This window comes from Netta rufina, assembly GCF_964035555.1.
Source record: "Netta rufina genome assembly, chromosome: 17".
Lineage (NCBI taxonomy): Eukaryota > Metazoa > Chordata > Aves > Anseriformes > Anatidae > Netta > Netta rufina.
The window spans coordinates 7,033,634-7,057,475 of record NC_140141.1 but is presented as its reverse complement, the minus strand read 5'-3'; the positions used below and the strand labels follow the sequence as shown (position 1 = coordinate 7,057,475).

Sequence of the window (23,842 nt, the reverse complement as noted above, 5' to 3'; positions counted from 1 at the left end):
TGCCGAAACCAAGCTGCAAGAGACAAGGGGCATATGCAATTCTCTGCACTGTTCTTCAGTTTCTCCAGCAGCTTATTGATTCTCCTGGATGAACAGCTCTTATTGCTTAAAGCACCTGTGTGAAAGTACTCTCTCAAACAACTGCTTGTGTGCTAAGCTAGGCAACAGGTTTAGAAGAGAAATTTCCAGACGGGTTTTAAAAAAACTTTATTAAAAATATAATTTAAAAACTTCATTTAGAAAATAGAGCATCTGTACAATGGTGCTTTAAAAGTCCATATAAGTTGACTAAGTAGAAAAATAATGCTCTCCTGTTGGCATCACCATGAATGGAGAGGGACCAAGCTGGACGACTCTTGACTGTTGCTGGGAGACAAGTTTTCAGCAGCACTGAGGAGGTGGCAGGGCAAGAGCAGAGGTGCTGCGGGTGGTACAAATGCTCGCCCTCATCACATGTTTTGCTAGTGAGGCTGCCAGGAGTGGAAGTCTCTGCTACAGCGACAGATCTGCACACTCATTTCTTTCTGTCTTGCAAATGAAAGTTGTGACAGGCTTTAAAACTGCTTACTTGGCTCAGTTTCAGTGCTAATAGCACAGTAGTGAAATTGCAGTGAGTGCTGGTCTACAGATAATATTCCCATGTCTTCATGGTGAGAAATAGCTGTGCTAGTAGTGCACTGGAAAGGTGATGATAGACTGCATCAGCTGGATTACAGAGGTGTGCTTTACCCTTTGGTATGTCAGAACTGAAGGGGATTAGGAAGCTCAGTTACTTTATGGCTTGTTTTCTCTGGTAGTGAAAAATGATGGAGCACAGTGCCTTGAAACTTACTGAGGAAAGAAGAACCACTCACCGTGTCTCTAGCCAGGCCATTCTTGGTTGCTTTTTGAAAGCTCTAAGTTGGTCTAGCTAGAAATAACTACAGCTCATGCTAAAGCCAGCATCTGGTCTAGCTAGTCTGTGTGGTTCTGAAATGTGAGCGCTACATGTTGTCTGGTACCTATAAGCATTTCCCCTGTAACAGCTCTGTGGTTGGGGTGCTAGTTCTGACAACAGAACAAATGCATCCAGGAACTGGTAGCTGAGGTAAAGGAGTCATTAATGAAAGTAGAAAATTTAGGCAAATTATGTAAATTGAATATGGTTAAAAAAAAGATACCCCCTCCAAATGAGCAAAAATATATATATATATATATATATATTCTGTATACAGATGAAGCTTATTTGTTTGTGTACTAGGAATACTATGGGCCATGTGGGAGCTGATAACAAACATGTGGAAGGGGAGGGCTCTGCTAGTGCTCTCTGACATTGTCTCTGTCTCTTAAATAGCTGTAGTATTTCATCCTTGTAATCTTCAGGGAACAGTTGAGACTAGTTGTGGTAAACAAGGAGTTGGAGCATCTTCTTAGGCCATGGGAGAAGAGTGTTTTGAGACTGTTTGACAGCACAGCACCACTTCTCAACAGTCTTGGTGTTTGCCTGGCCAGGCAAAGCTCATGGCTACAAAAGAAGTCTTCAGATTATTTATCCTTTGCATTTTAAAGTTTTATAAAGCTTCCAAAAACAGCACATTTTTTTCCACTGCTATCCTCATCTGCCTTCCCAAACAACTTATTTTCTGCAGGCATTGAGGAGGAAGAACTGGCGCAGACTGGGCCTCCCCTTACCACAGGCAGAGGTGCCTTTGGGAAGCTAAGCTGAGGCCTGTCCCTCCCAGGAGCACCAAATTCACATTGCCCCATGGGAGGCTTATTCTCATGGTCACCAGTACACAAAGTTGAATGGAGCTTCAGCACAGTTACTCAGAGCTCGCGGCATCCATCGCTTCCTCAAGGCAGAGTATGCATAGCAGCAGGCTTGTGTTATGGTGCACTGATTTCATCTGCCACCTTTGGGAAAAGTAGGGGCTCCTCTGGATGGGAAAACTAAAAGGGTTGTGTGGCAGTTTGCTCTCTTCCCATTCCAAACCCACTCTCAAAGTCTGGATGCATACAATTTTATAATCCTGATCCCACAGACACTTCTTATAATCCTTATAACCAAAATAGTTACTTCATATTGCTGAGCTCCAGTAATAGGAAGCTTAGCATAGCAACAGCCTGAAAGAAACCAACTCTACTCTCCAGCAGGAACGGAAGATACAGCTGGGTCATTTCACAGTGTTCCCAGTGAGTTTTGGACCAAGTTTCCTTTTGCACCTTCTATTATCTTAGTCTGAATAGCTGATCTGCTCAAGAGATATATTGTTCCATATATTGTGTAAGTAATGGAGTGTGCAGCTCTAAACAAGGCTGGCTGACCTGTCCTTGTATTGCCTGAGGGTGACTTGCAGTCTCCTGGCACTAGGTGTAATCACAAGTTTGCCCACACTTTGGGAGGCATCCTGATGGGAACAGGCAATATTGGCACGTCCAAGCCAAAGCATGTTCTCAAAGTAGTTATCTCCTGTGAGTTTGACTACAATAGAACTGTGGTGGGATTTCTTGCTAATAACCAGCCGATTTCCCCATCTTCCTTTTATCAGAGTAAGCAGAGATGCATTTTCCTTCCTTTGAAATTCCCTGCACAACATTCAATGCAAATTCATCTTTCCTTTCTTTGTGTCCTCTTCTCAGCAGGCCATTCCTAACATCCTGTGGGGAGTAGAGCAGAGAAAATGGAGTGAATGGGCATAGGCCTGAGGTCTTTGTTCTGCCAGGTGTGGAAATAAAGAATATGTTTACAGGGTCAGGTTGAGGAAGATTCAAGCAAGAAGGAGGTTAGCTAGAAGCAAAATACTGATTACTGAGGAGCGTTACAGAAGCTAGCTACTTCCCATCAGATGGAGAAGACAAGAGGATCCAAACGAGGCCACTCACCTCACTGAAGCGTTCCTCAAATGAGATGTTGCCATTGCTAATATGCATGATGGGAGATGAAATGGCATCTTCCAAGTCGTAGCCAAACCACAGCTTGTTTATAATAGCCTGCAGTGAACAAATCCCACACTCACTGGAGATACTGAATAAAAACCTGGGTCACATGTTGCCTTCTTCCAAACTGGTATAAATCCAGACCAAATCCTGCCAGAAGGATTGTGCAAACCTGGACTATAAGAAGTCCCTCTAGCCCAAGTATCCTTTCTTCATGATGACCAACAGTAGAAAAAGCAGGTGGGACTGACCATGGCTGGGAGGGCTGAAAGAGGTGGTGGCTGCTGTGGGTTCTTCCACCTTCTCCATTCCTGGTCCCTTCTGACTGAAGTACAATGCAACAGCAGAGCTAAACCTACCCCTCCCTTTGCCACAGAAATGCTAAAAGCAAGAAGGCGAGGGTAGAATGAGTCTGCAGCAGGCTCTTTTCACTGTTGCCTTCTACTTAGCAGTACTAACAGCAGCAAACTGATTTATTTCATTAAGTTATGTGTGTGTTCTGCTTGCTTGTTGAAAGCTATCACTGTGCAGTACCTGTTCACTCACCATAGCAGTGGCGCTGATAATCCGGGCCCCACCTGCTCCTCCAATCACCAGCATGTCTCCTGTCTTGGAGATGAGAATAGATGGCACCATTGCTGAGGGAGGCCTCTCTCCTAGAGCAGAAGCAGAAAGTCTTATTCTTCCCATGTGAGAGCACTGGAGGTGAGAGCACTGGAGGGACACACAGGTTTATCTACCTCATTCTTCTTGCATTCCCCATGGAAAACCATGCTGCTGTTCATTCCTCAAGAAATCCATGTTTTACCAAAATGTAAATTCCTTGTGCTGAGACTCCAGCTCACAAGAAACTGCCCCTTTATGGTGCAGGCTAAATAGGAAACACCTATTGGTGCACCCTGCAGCATACGCAGGAGTTGCTGCAGCTCATCTGACCCAGATAAGGAACAATTAGCAGCAATTATCCATTGCAGTACTGATGTCCTTTTTATTTGCAAACCCAAGGGAGCTTCCATCGGGGACAGTTTATTTCACAAAGCACTGCCTCTGTACTGTGCTACAGAAAACTCAGTGTAAGCCTTTCCTGACTGTGCATGTAACTGAAGGTGTTTTCACAGAGAGGCCTAAAAATCAGCAAGTTTGTCTTAACAGTGGTTTCTTTATTTGTTCCGTACTTTCCCTGTCCATCCATGAACAGCTTCTGCAATTTTTTTTTAAATCTCTGCTTTCCATCATCAGAAGCCAAAACTCACATTTTCATGTAACTGCATGAATAGACACAGACACACTACAGGACTTTATCCTTTGTTAGTATGAAACAATTTTGCTAACATACTAACTTAGGGAAAAAATAAAAAATAAAAAAGTACCTACAGTGTTTAGATAGTCCCTGCCCAGTTTCCTGCCCTGATTCTCCATCTTCTGGCCTTGTGTTTTATGTTGAAGTTCAGAATGCTCACCTGGCTTAATGCTTCTGTTCACTATGCAGAAATCAGCAAGTTCATTATTTAAAATGATCCCAGTTTGGTTAGAATACACAAAGGAGCCAAACCTGCAGGGAGGAAGGAAGTAGCCTTTCAGTGACCAGTGCTCACTCATTGTGGATGATACTAGCCAAACGTGACACCCTCTGGTGTTACCCCTCCTTTCTGCCAGGCTGCAGCCACCTTAATTAAGGTGTTCAAAATGTATTTGTGCTGCTGTGCTGCAGCCAGAGATGTGGGGATTTGCCCAACCCACAGAGTTTGGCAAGTTACATGTTTGTCAATTGTGATGTTGCCTTGGGCTGATTCTGAAAGACCTTCGCTGTCACATGAAAAAAGCATTCACAAGCAAGAAACTGCCTAAAGCAGTGAAGCCCAAGGGTTGGTGGAGTTTGTTTTGTTTTTCTGTTAAGCAGCCCTTGCAGATACCCTGTGAGCCTGATACAAGACCTATGTTACTCAGGTAAAAACCAGGCCCTTGGCTACTCACGGGTAGTTGATGGTACTGGTGGCAGACACAGCACTGCCATCTGCAGCGAGCACAGAGATGTGGCTTGTGCCCATACTTTTATATCTGTGGTTGTAGATGGACTCCCACAAGTTGTAATAGCTGAGTGGATGGTCACCAGAAGCATTTATTTTCCTTCTGACGTGGTGAGCAGTCTCGTCAGACAGCAGGGTCGCCACAGGCACCTGCAATCACAGCAAGGACATTGAGCCAGTATCACAAAAGCACAAGCATGTCTGTCTTTGGACACACAGGAGCCTGGCGGATTCAGCTCCAAGGTCAAAGCTCTGAGGCCTACACTGGCAGTGTTTAGCTCTAGTTTGAATTCTCAGGCCAGTCTCATCACAGAAATTGAAATAAACTCAGTACTAAGGCACCTCATCACTAATGTGACCATGTGCACATTCTTTATCAGGCAAGTGAGCACCAGCCTACCATGGAACAGAAACTGCATCCAAAGCAAACAGCCTAACCCTACCTCTGCCTTGTTATCATGGTTTTGGCTAGGATAGAGTTAACTTCCTTCATACAGGCTCATATGATGATGTGTTTTGGATTTTTGATGAAAACTGTTGATAGCACACCAATGTTTTAGTCGTTACATAGTGCTTACACAAAGTCAAGGACTTTTCTGCTTCTCCTGCTGCCCTGCCAGCAGCAGGCTGGGAGGGACACAGCCAGCACAGCTGGCCCAAACTACTCAAAGGAATATTCCATACCATATGATGTCGTGCTCAGCAATAAAAGCTGGGGAAAAGAAGAATGAAGTATGTGTGGGGACACACTCAGCATGATGGCGTTTGCCTTCCTAAGAAACCATTACATGTGATGAGCCCTGCTTTCCTGGAAGTGGCTGAACAGCTGTCTGCTAATGGGAAGTGGTAAATGAATTCCTTGTTTCGCTTTGCTTGCACACACAACTTTCACTTTACTTAGGAAACTGTTTTACCTCAACCCATGAGTCCTTTCACTTTTACCTGATTCTCTCCCTTATCCCACTTGTGGAAAGTGAGTGCATGCCTCTGTGGTACTTAGCTGCTGGCAGGAATCAAACCACAACACTTGGCCAGCTGAACAATGTTACTTGACTAACAGTTCTAAGGAATTTCTTTCCTTCTGTGACTGTGAAGCATGAGGGTGTCGGAGCATCACTTGTTTCTGTAGCATTGTGCTGGCGGGCACGATAGTCTGGACAATAGGTAGCTTTCCTGACGGCTTACCACATAGGGTAAAATGAGTTTGTGACAATGCAGATTTTGAAAACAAACAAACAAGCAAACAAACAAACAAACGTGTAGAAGACTGCTCCTCTGTCAAGCAGTGCAGAAGAGGCTGCCAGTGCTGTGCGTGTCTGTGGCTACTTCTTACTCCTGTGCACTTTACCAGCTCACCTGAGCATCAGAGAAGGCTGGGTCATTCATATGGGGTCTCAGCATATTGCTGAACTTCAAGGTCTCTGCAATGATGTGGTAGGTTTCTTCCTTAACCTTGGGTGTTGCCAGTGATGCTTTACTAAATTTGTACTCTAAAGAGGAGGATGAATTCATTTGGTTAACAGATGCACAGTAATGTTTCTTCAGGAATTTTGTAAAATGTTTAAATGAACCTTGTTTTCCCATCCTAGTTCTTACCAAGTGTCCCCTAAACGTTAGCAGGTTGTGGGCAGAAATAACTGAGTCCTACTTTCCACTGTGACTTCAATTCTTCTTGAAGTCCTGAGAAATCGGGTATCCTTTTAGCCTTTGTAGCAGCTATGGTGATGCTGACACACTATAAGAATGAGCTAGCTCATCATCCTGCTGCATAGCATGATCATACTGCTTCTTTGGGGCCCTCTGTTGCTCACCAACACCCTTTCTGCCTAATATTTATTTACTGCTCCAAATCAATGCTCTTTGCAAACCTCTTGCAGCTCCTTTTCTCTTAAGAATTTACCTTCCAGTATCTTGAGGATAAACAGGAGCACAGCACCTCCCATGGGCGGTCGAGGAGAAAACACCGTGGTGTTATTGTTCAGGGTAATGTTCAGAGCTGAAGACACTTCTGCTTTGTATGCCTTAAGGTCCTCCATTGAGAGAACAGACCCTTCAGTGGAAAACCAGAGGAACAGCTGGCGTTAGCATGTTAACAGAGACTTTTGGTAGGTACTATGGGGATACTATCAGGGCCTTGGTAAGATTTCTGAAGAGCCATCCCTGTATATTCTGAGTTTCTTCCACCAAGCACAACAATGTCTTCACATGTCCTCAGCTACTGCCAGACCCCAGGACATCACAAAGCCTAAGGGAACTGGAGAAGCCAGTGCATGCACACTATGGGTAAGTGCGTGGCTCTCTAATACCTTCTTCTGGGCCTGAATTACAACAGCTAGGGGAAGGTGGCCCCTTCCCATGCCAGGTATCACTTGGAGAAGTGACAAGTAAATGGCATGTGTTAGCTATCCCCAATAACTCCTCATCGTTAGACAATTGCTGGGGCCTGTCAGTTCTTATTAAATACAGGTGTTACCTACCAGCCTTCTTGAGGTCCTCCACCAGGGCCTGTCCTATCTGTCCCTCATAAAATGCTGTAGCTCCATTTTCTGCCACAGCTCTCAGCGTCTGCTGCAATGCTGGCCACCTGAAGGTCTCTCCATGGTTCAAAAACCTTTGACCATCACATATCAATGGGCTGTTAAAGGAGAACATCCATCAGTTTACAGCATGTGCTTATTCTCTTTCCTATCCAAGGCTGATTTGGTTTATGTATTTTGCATACTTTCCAAGATAGTGCTATTCTGTCTATATGGAGAAAAATGCTTCTCAACTGATTCCTACCCACAACACCAGGCACGTTTTACCCTAGACAAAGTTTCCTCCATGGGACTAACACTTTGACCCTGGCTTCTCCAAATGAGTGCCTGCTGCAGGACCCTGCTGTCAGGGAACAATTTCCATACAGATGGAGGCAGGCCACATCCATCCAGCTCCTCCTCATGAGGAGATTTGCTTAGCAGAAAGTTTTGCAATGCCAAGCCCCTCTAAATTGGAAACCAAAAATGTAAAAAAAAAAGTTGTTGACAGTAAAAGATTTCCAAAAGAACATTTCAATTATTCTCTCTCTCTCCATAGCAATTATTTACTGGGCAGCTGCTGCAGCAGCAGCCTACTTCGTGTCTGAGCTGGGGGAACAGTGGTCCTTACACTTGAGTTTAATTCAGGAGACTTACCACAGGTTTTGTCTGTGTTTGGAGAACCATGGGTGACGGATCATTTTGTCCATAAGTAAGGAAATAGCAAGTGGCTCTGAAAGGAGCTTGATGGTTGGTTCAAACAGAGCTTTCCATGGCAAGCGGCCGTATCGTTTATGGGCTTCTTCATACCCACGAATTTCTCCCGGTACAGCAATCCATTGGGAACCTGAAGAGCAGAACTGCAGCGTCATACCCAGTAAGTCACTGGCCTGTTGGTTTCACCTCTCTAAATGCATGTCAGTGGAAGTGTGGATATATAGAGGCAGAACTAAGTCTGCTAAAAGTCCTTATCTCAACCTGTGAGTTTTTTCTTTCTTTCCAGCATACTTTCTTCTTCCCCTTTTCTTCTAAGGAGGGGGAGTGAGAGAGTGGTTGTGGTGGAGTTCAGCTGCCCAGCAAGGTAAAACCACCACCAACTGCTGGGAAACGAGTGTTTTGGGAAACCTGATCTTGGAATGTAGACTTCCTGTGAAATGTAATTACGTAGTGATTTCTCCTCATGATCTGCTCCCCACTCCCTCGGTGGTGCCTGGATGCCAATTTTACTACTAAACAGGAATTTTATGGACTTAATTTTTTGTGTTTTTCAAAAATCAGTCCAGGAAGAACACAGGTAACTGAACAGGACTTCAGACAAACAGCAAGGTCCCCAGTTCCCCCACCCTGAGTTTTGTGCCCCCACCACACACTATGAGGGCACACAGACCTGTTTCTTACCGATGGGAAAAGAACAGCCAGAAAACAAATCACGATGAAACCCTTGTGGGACTGTTTCACGGGCATTGATCACCTCAACTGTTCCTAGAAAAAGAGAAGGGAGAAATGCATAACAGACTCTTCCTGAAGGCAGGTGAACCTCATGTGTTGGGTCAGCTCAGCAGACTGACCAGTGCCTGCCTAGAGGCACCAAAGGTACAGGGACAAGGCCAGTGCCTGTGTCAGGCAGCTGGGCCATGCTGCTTCACAGCTGACTTGCAGTTTCCTGCACTTCTTGTACAGGTGGGATGTGTCAGAGACAAAACATGAGCCTGGTGGTTGGCTATTTTCCAAGAGATGGTGAGTTAAGGTTATCATGTTTGTAACCTCTATGTATCAGGAAACTTGAAAGGAAAAAAGAAACACTCAATATATTCTTGTATTTCTCGTCTAACTGTTCCTCCTCCTTCTCTGCCTTCTATCTCTCCTTTTGTGTCTCAGGCCACAGAGACAGTTGTGCTGCAGGAATCCATAGTGCTACTTGTACCAAGCACGTGAGCCATGCATGGCCATGCATAATTCAGGTAGCAGAAGAGAAGGGTTGTTGATAGGAGGAGAAGTTACAAGGCTCTGCCAAAAGGGAAAAAGAAAAAAAAAAAAAAAAAAAAGGTGCTTTGCCAAATTATGCTATTGCTTAAGATAAACCCAAGAATTTCTACTCGTGACTCTATGATACTATTTGGAAGGGTTTTTAAAATTATGATATTGTTACTGTGCCCATTGTTGATTTGGCTATCAACATCTATAAGCTCTGGGGGCTTGTATTAGCCAAGACCGTTTAAAAACAACAACAACAAAACATTAAAAACATAAAAGCAGGAACACAATAGCACTAGGGGTTAAGGCAAACATAGAAAGGCTTCCAGCAGACCCTGCAAATTGCTAGATTTTGATTTTCAAAAGGAAGATCATCTCACAGGGCAGGAAGCCTCAGTGCTGCTGTGGGAAGTCCAACCCACGCCAGTGATGGCAGTGTGAGGAGCTCCCCCCCCAGCAGCCGGTGCTGCCTGAGCTGCTGGTGTGGGACAAAGCTCTGAAATCCCAGCCAAGGGCTGAGCTGAGGCAACAACAGCCCCAGGCTGCTGCCTGCTCTGCCAGCACACGCACCTTTCCCTGCTCCCACCTGCCTCCATGGCAGTGCTCCCCCCAAGTGGCAGCTTGGACAGCACCGTTCACACTTTGCTGCACTGGTCAGCTGTATGACACTGAAATATAATTTCTTTGCGAGGTGAAGAAGGGACAAAGTCATTTCATTTGAAATCCAAAGCTGCTTCCCCACCACTGCATATTCTTGCTGTGAACAGCTGCACTCTTCAGTCTTGCTCTGCTTATAGAAAGCTCTCAGGATAGCTCCTGTAATCAGGGCTTTGGGTTAAGAGCAAAAGCACATTTTGTGTGGTTTTCAATTGAGCTTTTATATATATATATATATAAAAAAATCTCTCAGAGAACATGAAGGATTCTGACATGGCAGCTAGGTGTCTGCAGAAGATGAGGCACCATGGAGCGCCCAGGGCTGGCCCATACCTGTGCTGGCATTATAGATAGTAAATACGACCCCGCCACCCAGGCCTGAACTCTGAGGGTTCATCACCGACGTGCAGATCAAACCAGCGATGGCAGCGTCCACAGCTGTGCCTCCACTTTTCAGGATGTCCCTGTGGTAGAAAGGGAGGAAGAAAGGACAACTGACATGAGCAGCCAGTGTTTGGAGAAAGCTGTTGGTATCTACGTGGGGTTGGAGAGCGTGGAAAAGAGCATTCCACCGTGGGAGCGGGAAAGAAAACTCAGTGGGAAGGAACAGAGCATCTCCAGGAGGGAAAGGCAGCTGGGGCCACAGCTGCATGAGGCTGGTCTGCCTATGGGCAAGGAGTCATGGGACAGAGGGAACTGCATCCACCCCCAAATGCTCTTGACAGAAGGGGACAGGAAGGAGCTCCCAGACATGGGAGGACACACACTGCAGGGGGAAGAGCCTTGCACATGCTGGGAGCCAAACAACGCATTTCTGGCAGCACGCCTGCCGTCCCCACTAAAAAGGCATACACTGGTCAACAGGCCAGGGGCTCAGAAGCAGGAGTGATGGGTCTGTGTGAAGGAAACTCCTGAGACTCAACATCTCAGCACAAAACTGAAGCCTTACTTCATTGGTCCCACAATGTGTCTTGGGCTTATGGGATATCAGTACAAAAATCCTCTTTCCCTCCCCACAGATCCACAAATCAAAAACCAAAAACAAACAAACAAATTTAAAAAAACAACAGCAACAACAACAACAACAACAACAACAACAAAAAAAACACCAAACAAGCAGAAAAAAAAGTTTCTGCCTAGGCACAGCCACCCCAAAGAACACCCACGGGATTAAGGCAGCCTCATGCAGTTGTTCCTGCTAGAGAAACGTGTCTCAACAAACTGTCCTTCAAGAACAACCATTAAAAAAAAAATCTTTTCCTTGCAGTGGAAATGGGGTGGGGTGGGGTTTCCTCATGCAGCCTGCCAGTAGCCAGCCCTGCTAGGAAGGTTTCTGACTGCTCAGGTTGAAGCATTGCTTTGACAAATCCAGAAGGGAAAGTGGAATAGTTCATTAAGCGGAGAGTAATTGCTCCCAGAGGCTGTGACAAGAACACAGAGCACACACAGGCACTGCTGTTTATTTTACAGCCATTGATGTCTTTGGGACCTGCAGGCACTGCGAACAGGATGCTGCCCACAGACACACTGATTGTGCCTTTCCTTTGTTTAAGTACCCTTGGAACGGCTGCCTGCGAGGAAATGGCATGGGGACAAATGGGAAGAAATGAAACTGTAGGGAACCACGGGGCTTTCTGTTTGTGGTTCTGAACAGCTTTCAACCTCCTAGCAGCAAGAGGCTCCCTGGCTGTCACCCTGAAAATGGTGACTGAGGCTCAGGGCTATGCCGCAGAAGGCCCTGGAAGCGTGTTAGAAAGCTGGGGAAAGAGTGGAGAGGAGAAGGACCACTACACCGGCCCAGGACAGTGCTCCACAGAGCCCACAGGTTATGCCCATATGCCTGCTACACTGCTACTCCAAAGGGTGGCAACAATTAATATATTCATTTAATATTTGTGCACCTAGATGGCCTGTTTCCAGCCTCTAGATTATGCTAAAATCATGAGGTGTTCCCAAATACTTGTTTAGTGTGGGCTAAATACCCTTTAACTACGGCAAATGTAGTGCCATATGGACAAGGCATTACAAACCAGAGAGTTTCTTAACATGAGCTTATCCGTGCTCCTTTCCTCCAACATTCCCACTCAGAAACAGAGCCAGAATAACACAAGCTAGGTAAACTCCAGCTTGCAGCTGTGCCTTTGGCTCTCACTGAGATCAGTGAGGACAGAAGAGGTGCCAGTCTCAGCAGAAAAGGTTTGTCTGGCTGCTAAAGTAGCAGGCTTTCAAGTAGCTAAGACCTGGACTGTAACTGCCATTGATGAAAGGGACACAAAATCCCCCAGAGCATCAAGGAGCAAGTGAGAGAAGACATTCATTGGCCAGTGGACTTCAGCAGCACTGCCAGCATGGACACGTCCTGCCTGGCATGGCCCAGTGCTTATTTGTTAGCTCTCAATTGCTCCATCCTGCCAGCTGACCCAATAGTTTCCAGATGGGTCGTGCCCAGGATGTGGCTTTGTGAGTGCCTCAGCATGACAGAAAGCCAGAGGTGGTCTTTATTGTTCCTGTCTGTGCCTCGCGCAGCAGGGCCCTGATTCTTGGCTGTGACTCCTTGGTGTTACTGCAACACAGAGCAGAAACAATGCCAGCAGGCAACACAGGGACACCTTTTCACAGAAAAGCAAAGCATGTTTTGCTTTGTTCTTGGTCACTACCTCTCACTAAGCACACTCTGCAATATAAACATGATGACAAGAAAACCAGAATTTCCAGACGATCTGAAAGTTCCTGTCTACTGCAGAGCAGCTGTTTGTCGCTGTCACCTCTGGTAGCAGATACCACATCTAACCACATGCACTCAGGCCTGTTTCTTGCCCGAGGGAAGGAGGGCTTTCCAGGTGAGGTGCCTGCTGCATTTCAGCGAGCCCCATGGGACGGCGAGCTGCGGCTTCCCACCTGCTAGCACCGAGTGCAGCACCTGAGAACAGCTCAGTATGGGATGGGCTGTGTGATGCTGGGCTTGCTCCTTTGCCAGCAAGCCCTGTTTCCCATAGAAAGCTGAGATTTCTTCCCCAAACTAGGCATTATATCGGCTCCCCAGTCTAGCAGGAAGCACCAGGTTGCACAGACGCTTCTGGGAGAGCTCAAACACCACTGATGTTTCCCAGACTCTGGGGAGATGCACATGCCTGACGAGTTTGTCACTGACATCTCAGCACGCCTGGGTCCCACAGCACAGAAGAGAGAAGGAAAAAGAAGCCTAACAGTCAGGCATTTAGCTCAAGATCAGAAGCCACTGATCCCAGCAAGGGTAAAGCCAAATCCTGGTCACAGTTATTAACAAGACTTCTTTTGAGCTGCTTTGCTTTTCTACCTGTGAAGCCTGGTATGTGTTCCCATGATCAAAGCAGAGTCCAGGGCCCATAGCCACACTTTGCTACCTGTGGACTGGACCCCAGTCTCAGCAGCTTCCCATTCCCCCTCCAGCCTCTCTGATGACTGAAAGACAAGGAAAAATGTTCTCTGAGCTGGCTCTTGGCATGTCACACTCAGCTTCCCATGTCTGCATTCAGCCAGAGTTTTGCCACTTACTTGGAAGTGATGCCTGGGGAATTTAGGGCCATTATGTCTTTCTCAGCCTGCCAGAGTGGTGGAGTACCCACTGTCCCATTCAGTTGCTTCCTTCATTTGGATCACTGCTACAAGTCGTTTAATTGTAATGCAAAACCCCAGAGAGACACATAACCCTTCAAGCAAAGTCTGGTACCTTATCAGGTATCTCTAGAGACATCTTAGCACTACAGCTGACAAGATCTGATAACAATGCATTTTGTCCAATATCCTTCCTGCCACATAGTTTCAGCTTTAGGGTTTGGCCATTAACTGTGTTTTCCTAAAGATAGGAGCCGAAATGGTGTGTCCTTAAAGAAGAGGATGTTAACAACCAAGTCCAGCTCCAGCAGCACTGAAACAATGCTTCACCTGCCCAGGAAGGGTGAACACTGGTACTTTCCTCACACCCCCCCTCACAAGAAAGATGAGCGTTGCTGGGCTGTAGACCAAGTCTGCAGTTCTGCTCAGCTAGAAGGAGCCCTGATGCTATATTAAATGCACTTTAAATGCTTAAGTTTTAAATTATATATATATTTTTCTCTCTACTAAAAAAAAGCTGGGGGCTGGGATGAGACCACCCATTAATTGCATCAGAGTTGCCTGCCTAAGATTTATGAAGAGCAAAAGCAACAGCTGTTTCTATAAAAAAGGGGTCAGCTGCCAATTTAAAGTGATTAAAACACAAGAAGAAGAGAAAACAAATCCTTTGGGATATAAAGATTTTTCAAAAATGCTGCTGGGCCATCACTGAACAGGGTTTTTGCCGCAGATCCTCTTCCTTGAATAGTGTCCCAGGGAAAAAAAATTCTGACTGTTAAGTTCTCACCCTCCCACCGCGTGGCCCCCCAGGCAGGTCTCTGTTCCAGAGGATGCCAGTTCCCAGGGTTCGTACTAGGCTGCGCTGGAGGAGTGGGACCAGAGGTGGCTGCTGGGCCAGGTCAGGTCAGCTCGCCTCTCTGCAGCAAATACTACTGCTGGGAATGAGCACTTTTCCTGAATTTCTCCGTGTTCTCATGCTGGCTCTTGCTTCTGCCATTTGGGAAACAAATGGATGCAGAGCAGTGGCTGGCAGAGTTCAAACGGCGCCTTGACAGGGTATATAAAGCTTTTTGCATGGTTGATGGAAAATGCCTCCTCCATTGCCAGGTAGGAATAAGAGGCTCAGAGCTAGAGGTGAAGGTGGCTTTGGGTATGGCTTGCTGCCAGGGCAGTTGCCTCCTGCCTCCTCATGGCTTCTTGACATGAGGACAAATTACTGAGGCACGCTCACCAGTTGCATAATATTGCTTTCAGTCCCCAATCTCTAGCAGTAAAACCATCTGCAGCAAAGAGCCTGACCTCATTCAGCACTGCGATTCATGAGCCAATAGCAAGTCTGGCACAGGACTTGCCAACAAGGATGATGACGCTGGAGGCTTCCCAAGATTGCTCACTTTCTGCACGGAGCCAAAAGGGTTGCATAAAGATTTCAGAAAGCCCAACCTTACATAGCCCTGGGATACACAAATACCATCTCCAGAGATAGAAAACCCAAACCTGAAGATGACAGCTGAGCACAAATTAAGAAAAAGCAGCAAATGGGAGCGGGGAATCTGTTCCCTGCTCTCCTTCTTGTACCAATGAATTAGAGTGGCAAGGTTCCCCAAGCATCTTGAGGTGTCTTCCCCAACCCATCATCCCACTCATTAAAAGACACTATTGCTCTTAGAGCAAGAGGTTCAGTTCTCGGTAAACTCAATTAAAAGCTCTGTAAAAAGAGCACAAAAATTCCATATTAAATGGCAGACCCTTAAGCCAATGCAGAGCATGTGATGCCCCCAAAATCTCATTACTGCTAATGACAACTCACAGCAAATTGGACAGCAGAAAATGTTGGGTTTCATTTTTTGTAAAGGAAATAAGATTTTGATTAAATTAAAAAAAAATGGAAGTAGGTTAGAGATTAGGTGCTGCTTTTAACTTGCAAAACTTCAGACACTGTACCAGTGTGATTGGTTTTGTGTTTGTCCTGCACTGGAAGTTCAGGAACATCCCCCACATGGATTTCCGGGAGCTTGGGGGGATTTGCAGGGTGAAAGAGGTGGCTGGGGCCAGCCTGGGGGGATGGCAGAGAGAGGGTCTGCAGGCTCTGTGCAGGAAAGCAGGGACAAAGCAGCACTGTTGAATCTCTCTCTACTTTTGCCTTTAGGGACTGGTTGAAATTATTCCTGCTCTCATCAGTGGGGCAGGCAGGCTGACAGGTTCAATTATGACATGTGGTTTTCATTTGACTAAAGCTTTACCATATCCAAGCCACAAAGCCTGATTTTTTTCCCATGGTGCTGTGGAGGCTGCTCTTTTCCTTTATGTATGTCTCCGCTAAAAGCATTCAGTAATTACCAAAAATGAGATTGAGGAAATGTGTTGTTTTGCTTATTTTACTTATTTTTAAACTCCTCTACAAAGGAGTTAGAAAGCTCTGTTAGCTAACAAAGTCTTTTGTTAGAAAGCTCTGGAGTGTGCACGTATAAAGGCAGCAGCGGTCTGTTTCCAGTTCAAACAATTCACTCTAATTTGACAAAGGTGGTTGCCTTGAGAAAAAAAAAAAAAAAAAAAATTCATAGTTTTTATTTTAGATATATGTGGGTGTATTATATGCATATAATGTGTATATATATGTATGTGGTCAACAATGAAATACCCAGCTTTGGTAGATTAATTCTCCTGTGATTTCTCAGCAGTTATAGTGAAAATGAGCCTGTTCCATCCTGGACCTGCAGGGGTTATGCACAGCTTCCCCCCCTCAAAAAAAAAAAAACAAAACAAAAAAAAAAAAACAGCTGCTTATCATGATTTTGGGTCCCAGAAAAAAAAATAGGGAAATGATTATTACCCTTGGTAGTCAGTGCTCCTCAGACAAGACCAACAAAGAGAGATGCCATGTACTGCCTCAAACATAGAGGATACGGGAGAGGAGTGCGGTGGCTGAGCTGCAGGGACAGGACTGGGGTGGAAGAGAGCCTGTAGGGTTGAAAAATTTGGGAACAGGGCTAAATGGGGTGGGTGTACAAGTTGGTAGGATGAGAAGAGCAAAAACAGCGACTGCACGGGCTCCAACACCAGCTCAGGGAGAGGGGTACATGTGTGAAGGAGCAGCCACAGAGCTGGGCGTGAGGCAATTAGGCAGAAGAGAGCAGCAGCACAGGTAGCAAAGGGCGCAGCATGGACTCAGGAATGGCTGTACAGGTCCCTGTTGTGCCAGCAGGAATCTCAACAATTATGATTGTTAACCTAACTCCCCAGCTGTTACTTCAGTCCAAGTCCAAAGAGACAGTGTAAAAACTTGTAAATGTTTGCATAATTGCAGAAAGAGTGAAAACCTAAATACAGTTCTTAGTAAGAAAAAACCCTAATTGATTATTTTTATATGCTTCCTCCCTCATGATTTTGAGAGTTTACGTATTTCTAAACAGAAGAGTCAACAGCGCTGTTTTAATCTCAGAAGCACTCGACTGACTGTCTGGGCAGTGTCTGGGAAGGCGCTGGGGCTGAGCACAGAGGGATGCGTGGCTTTGCCCAACTCTCTGTTGCTGAAGTTAAGGGGGAAATGAAGTGGGAGCACCCAGGTGGCAATAGAAGGGCCCAGTGGCTAAGAAATATAGGCTCTGAGAAACTAGATTTTATTGCTTCTGCTGCGACAGAATTCCTGTGTGAGGCTAAAATCTTGTTCAGCCAAGATTAAGGAGGAGGACACTCTGTGCTCCTCATCGGGTGCTCCCACGCAGACCCACGGGGCAGGCCTACAGAAGCCCTCGCCCCACAGCCACAGGGGACATCACTGACAGATATACGCCGAGCACCGCGTGCTGCTCTGAAAGGCAGAAACCATGGTCAAAGCAACTCTCACGTAGCATCCATGCAGTGTTATTTCTCTGTTAGGCTTCGTTATACAGCTGAGATAACATCATTTTCTCCCCCACTGCTGTGAGAATTAATTTAGTGGTGATTATCGTGAGATAGCTGAGACATAAAGATATAACACCACAGAAAGGCCTGGGGGAAAATGAACAAGACCACACACCGTATAGAGCATGCAGTATGCTTCCCCCAAAGAAAAGATGTCCTTTCCTTGTAAGCTACCACTGTGGGCCAGTGGGGACAAAGAAAGAAATAGGACAGTGACAAAGAAAAGTGCAGATGTTAGCCAAATCACAAGCTCTGCTGCAGACGAACATGTATGAACCATTTTCTTTTTATTATGGTCCATTGAAGGAACAACAACAGGGAGAAGAGCACATAAATCTGGTTTATTCCAAGCATATGGACACCATTAAATGAGCACAAAGGTTCCAAAGAAAGTCTGAATGTGCGAAGCAGGGGCACAGCAGTGTAAAAGCAGAGTAGAGCTAACCAGCAAGCAGAAGATGTGTCTAGAGCCAAGGTGAAGGAGAAGAATGGTCTTGGCTGAGGAAATCCAGAGCACTTGGCAGGACAGGTAGAGAGCTGATCTATTTGGAGCAGCAGGATGTGATGTTCAGGCTGGGGAGAAGGGGAAAAACTGTGTGATGGGAAGCTGGGGCAAGGAGGGAATTTTGAGGGGATCACTGGAAAACTATCTGTAGAGAAGCTAAGGTGGTCTGTCAGACCAGAGGGACTCCACAGACCTTTCCAGCACAAGTGTGGAAGGTGCAGCTACAGCGATGGTTGAGGCTACAGAAGCAGGTGGAGCTTCCTGCAGAGAGATGGGAAGGAGACAGACGACTGCCCAGCAGCAGTAGCCAGGTAGCCACAGCATCTCAGATGTTGACTTGATTACACATTTCTGTGGCTCTCATTTCAGTGCCCTCCAGCTGATTCCACACTACTTCAAGTTAAAAACTGCAATAGCTACAAACTGCTGCAATTTCTCCAGCAGATTCTTTGAGTAGTCTGATAGTTTTCTCTATTTTTACTACTATTGATTTAAAAGATCCTTCCTTTTTTCCTCTGAGAAACTAATTTGTGGTGTAGCATAAAAAAATCTCATTTCTTGACACCCATACAGCTACAATACACAGCTACTCACAACTTCTGTGTCAGCATGTCACTGCACAAACCACACATGGAACACGGCAAGTATGGTGCAAAGACACGGGCTCTTGTCTCACTCCTCCAGCCTCAAGGCAGAGCACACAGCTCCAGCACCCATGTAGCCTGTGAAGGTTTACGTTCCTTCCTTCTACTTTCATGTATGCAAGCGTTAAAGAATTGAAGCCACAGCACTAGGAAAATAATAAACTAAGAGCTAAAATGTTTGAGAGAAAAGTTGTTAAACTGAAGTGTTGCAACCTGGGCAGCTGGAGGGTTCTCTTACGCCTATACCTTTCCTTCCAAGCAACGTAAGTATGTCTTTTGTACTTATGCTGTCTCGGCTGACTTTCAATTAAACCTACTCTTTGCTTTCCAATACAGTGTATTTCCTGATAGCAGATATACCTGCTGCAGGCTTTGGTCCAGAAATGCACACCCTAAGGGCTGGGCTGCCCATTCCCCTTTACTCACTCAGTGTGCCTGCTTTCCTTGCCTCTGCTGAAGCCTGGCTGCAGCTCTCTGTGAGCTCCTCTCACTTCTTCCTTAGATGATTTCCAACTTACCACCATGAAGTAATCAGTTAATTTCCTGCTTCCCCTGTTAAAAACAACTTTGCATCTGTATACTATAAATATTTGTACCTTCCCAAAGGCCACTTATGTGACATTAGATATTTAAGATAAGCATCATCTGCAGACGCAGGTCTCCATCTGCTCCCTGAGCTGCTCCACTGCCAACAGAAAGCACCCAGGGAGCAGCACTGCTCCTCAGCCCCACGGGTAGGGATGGAGCAGAAACCCAGCTCGCTCCCATATTTAGCATGTGTGCCTGTCTGCCAGTCCGAGCCCACAACGTACGCAAGGGGCAAAGTGACAAACGGAGAGGTCTGTGTACATACCGGCCGATGTTAGAGCAGGTCTCGGTGTCAGCAGCCACGGCACCGTGCAGGTAGTGCTGAGAACCACACCTGGGTTGCGTCAGGATGACCACGAGCACAACCACCACGGCCAGCACCCCGAGGGTCAGCAGCACCAGGCAACAGATCCTTCCTGTGGACATGTCTGTTCGTAGGCTGCCGGAGGCAGCTGGGATGCTTTCACTCCTTTTGCAAAGGCGCCTGCTTTGCTCAGGGTGGAAGTAGAGCTGCTCTGGGCGGGAGGTCTCACTGAAGTGGGCTCTGCCCCCTGTGACTGAGAATTATACTTTTTAAGATTAAAAAACAGTAAAAAGGAAATGGTGTACTTCTGTCCTGCTCTGACATGTGAGAGTCTTTTCACTCCCTTTTATAAACTAAACTTCTTCTGGCAAATCCCCCTGCTTTTTTTTTTTTTTTTTTTTTTAGTCTCTGATGACTCTGATGAAAATTTTTAACACATTCACTGCTGGAGCACTTCAGAGTGAAATCTCCACACTGCTTATTGGCTTCAGGCAGCCTTCCTGCCTTCATATTCTTGCCACAGAGAGCAAACCACAATGCAAAGGTAGCCTGAATGGTGAATCACCGCATCAATCATACATTGCACCTGGGGGATTTTCTTTCTGATAGATTACCCAAAGAAGTAAAAGCTAAGCACATATGAAATACAAAGCTCAAAGCTTCATATTTGCTCTTACTTTACCTTATAGTTTACTAAGCCTTGCTTAATGACTTTTTTAAAATCAGTAAATCTCGCCAGTGTCCACACCATGCATCTTCTGTAAAAGAGCATAACAAAGTTGCTTTAATAAAACAGTAGGTTTCTGCAATTCTGCAAAACATTACAGCCAAAAGCTCTGAGGTCCAGCATGTGTCAGTCAGCAACCAGAGCACGTGGGAAGAGAACGGCCACTGAGTCAGGCAGACCTAATTCCTAGCAGAGCCCTGATGAGCAGCATGGGCTGCACAGCACAAGAGGCCCCAGCTGGTTTTTAGTTTCACAGTTCTCCTTGCACTAAAAAAGTTTGAAATATGGCTCCATATCTGCCTGCTGTCTTTATAAAGGTTGTTACCTGTGATCATTTTCCAGCTATATTAGTGGGAAGGGGAGATTAATTTGGGCAGATTTACACGTGTATTTCAGTACAGACTTTGAACTTGCAGTCACTAAAATGCATCTCATAGCTAAATACTATTTCAGGTATCAAATATACTATATTATATAAAATACTATTTCATGATATCTCAATAAATGGATTTGATGGACAACATTTTTTTTTTTGCTGTATCTTCCCGTAAGGTTATATGGGGAAAGAGAGAATAGTCCAAGAAAAATACATGGTTTTGTCCAAGATAAACCACAGTCCCTGCAGAATCGTTTCTTGGTCTCCACATCTCTGTCTTGGCAAATACAGGCATGTCCAACAGCTCTAATGTGACTCTTCATTTCACCCCATTGCAAAACATCACTGATCTCATAATATTTCTCAGTCGCTGCGTGGCTTTCATGTTTCATTTTTTCAGAAATTATTCTAAGAGACTTAAAGAATCATCAGTTATGGTGGTTTTTCATAGCAGGGCTGGAAACCCTAGCCACTCAGTACCAAGAGACTCAAGTGGATTTTGCCCATTTGCTTTCATCAAACACTATGGAGAAATTAACTCCAGACTAATTCTCCAGATTTCTTTCAAATTTGGTTTTCAGCTCAGCAGATCAAACATCTGTATCTGGAAACCAACCCTTGTGCTGCCAAGGAGGAGACCTGGAAGTGGCAAGAAAGGGAACAGAGATTGTTATTCCCAGACCACTTCTGCAAATGGCAAGATGTCTTTGCAATCTACCCCAACAGATGCCTCCTCTAGGCGATCCCATTAGTCCTTACATACATGAATGAAGACTGAGCCTCCTTCTCTCTTCCAGTGCATAACCTTTACATTCTTACTGGTGCAATACTCAACTTCAGCCTTATTACGCTGCAATGTCTGCACCAACCCTCCCGTCTGAGGCACAGCTTAGCTGTTCACATGCGGTGGCTCAGGACTGCGACCTCTATTTATTTATTTGTTTCTTAATACTTTCACATTTATTGTCATTGCCTGGGAGCCCAGTTTGCCTTGGCACAAATCTCCACACACAGTACTGCACTGACTTTCTGGTCCTCCTCTGCCTGCGTGAAGGGCTTTCTATACTGCATGAAAAAGAGCTCAGGTATTTATGGACCCTTAGATACCAAGATACACTTGCAGAGATTTACAACAGCACTTCTGTGTCTAGTTGTCAGTGCAAAGAAAAGTATGCAGGCCAATAGAGTTCCATTTTCATGAGAAAATACTAAAGAATTCAAGATTGGAGAATATAAAATCTAGTGAAAACTCTGGGAGATACCATCAAAGGCATAAGAACAGTATGTAATAACACCCAGTAATATTAATTGATTAATATTACACTGTAAAAGCCTATTATTATAAACGTATTATGAATAGATTGTGACAAATATTATAGATTACACAATAAATAATAGTTAATATATTATTAATCTATATTAAATTGCTAAGCATATTTTGGTATTATAAAGTTATAGCAACATATTAATATAATTTAATGGTTAACATATAATATTGAATTATATTTATGAAATTCAATAATCTAGATCTCATATCCTACTGCATATTTTAATTAGAACTGCAGTCATTAACAAAGTCACCATTTCCTAACTAACAAACAGGCACAGTATTTTTACATTGTCCTTTATACTGTTTGGGGTTCTGTTAGATCTTTTTCCAGCTCCTCAACTGAGACCAAACTTCAAAGTAATTCACCACCTGAAGGACAGGCATTGATAAGGGTAACGCGACAGTTACCTTACCGGTGGCAATCAACCCCGAATGGGCGGCGAGCCTCAGACTTGAAGGGCATCAGCACAGAGTTGAAGAGATGGGAAGAAGTTCCCTTGCAGGTAGGTTCCTGTGGAGGTTCTCACTGTGCACATGTCCGATTGAATCATACAGTGACCGAAGGGACGGGGCCAGCCTCTGGAGGCAGCAGCAGCCGCTCCTTCAGCCTCGCTGGAGACAGCGTGAGCTTTGCTGTTTGCTTTGGCAGCAGAGCGTTGCGCTGAGCCAGTGTAATTTCACCTGGAGTTCCAACATGCTCCTGACACACTGAGCTACCATCTGCAGAGCCTGCTCCTCCAACAGTGAAGCTGTTTTCAGATGACAACTGGAAAAGAAAGGCTGGTTGCTGGTTGCAAGCCAGCCCTCATAACCAGCCCAGGATCCTAGGCATGAAGAGACAATCCCAAAGGTCACCAGCATCTACACATGCTCTACACATACTTCTTATTCAGTAAAAGAAAGTTGGAGATGCAAATTAAGGAGATGCCTTCTGAGAACTCTGAGATCACATTGCTGAAGTAGGATTCATGGCAGTACAGGGCCAGACTAAAGAGAACAAGGTTGCTGCCTAGTTTGCACAAAAGGGTAGGTCTGTGGCATGAATGGCATTTCGGGCACTGTTTTCTCCATGCCTCCTTGTCTTCAGTGTAGTTTTCCATTGACAACAGGAGGAAAAGAACATGACTGGACAGAAGGCAACGCATTTCTACTTAGCAAAGAAAAGCTGACTAAGATGCTGGTTCTCAATTTATCACTCTTCATCTCTCCTTTTTTTTTTTTTTAAATAAACTAAAGAACCCTAAACACATACCAAACTCATACTGTGTTCTCATGCTAGCATCCTAACCATCCTCCTTTGCCTTTTGTCTTTGCACTATTCAAATTACATTGCAACATACTCTAAAAGATGCCTCTTTCTGCTGGTGTTTGTTTGTGGAGCATTGTCTGCTATCACTGTGCTCTTTCTGTAATAAATAACAATTTCTCAACTCTAAATTAAGTTTAAATGGTTGGACAAGAGTCTAGGAAAGTTTCCAAGAGCGTGCAGCCAAAGCCAAACTGAACGCACTTCATACACTGTTTGTCTCCTCCTCCAATCATGCTTATTTATACCCCAACAACGTCAGTTGTCTCTATATGATAATCAAATTATAGAAATACAGGCAACATGCTGGGAATTTATTGTTCAAATCTTCTAACAGACCTAAAGAAGGATGCAGACCACAGATGTTGGTGGTCATCATGGTATTTGTCTCAGTACAATTTTTCAGAAACTGGGAAATCCCAACCTTTGTGTGTTTCATTCCTTTGGACACAAACAAATTTTCTTATTGATG

At 45.1% G+C, this 23,842-nt stretch overlaps 1 protein-coding gene across 1 annotated transcript; it reads right to left on the bottom strand.

Annotated features, from left to right (window-relative positions):
- Positions 1–251: 251 nt before the first annotated feature.
- On the bottom strand, positions 252–19,919 carry GGT5 (gamma-glutamyltransferase 5). The gene is made up of 12 exons (XM_084297060.1): positions 19,593–19,919; positions 10,424–10,554; positions 8,858–8,941; positions 8,117–8,306; positions 7,421–7,578; positions 6,844–6,993; positions 6,300–6,433; positions 4,891–5,093; positions 4,377–4,468; positions 3,463–3,572; positions 2,863–2,970; positions 252–2,637 (listed from the first exon to the last, which is right to left on the bottom strand). The coding sequence occupies exons 1-12, from the start codon at positions 19,751–19,753 to the stop codon at positions 2,491–2,493; spliced, it is 1,668 nt and encodes a 555-aa protein (XP_084153186.1). The 5' UTR covers positions 19,754–19,919; the 3' UTR covers positions 252–2,490.
- Positions 19,920–23,842: the final 3,923 nt, after the last annotated feature.

Bases quoted from the DNA above. Each gene is read 5' to 3' on its own strand.
- GGT5 (XM_084297060.1), bottom strand. From the start codon at position 19,753: ATGTCCACAGGAAGGATCTGTTGCCTGGTGCTGCTGACCCTCGGGGTG. The intron at 10,555-19,592 runs GTATGTACACAG...TTTCTACCACAG, and splicing joins ACCTGCTCTAACATCGGCCG to GGACATCCTGAAAAGTGGAG. The intron at 2,971-3,462 runs GTGAGTGAACAG...TGTTCACTGCAG, and splicing joins TTATCAGCGCCACTGCTATG to GCTATTATAAACAAGCTGTG.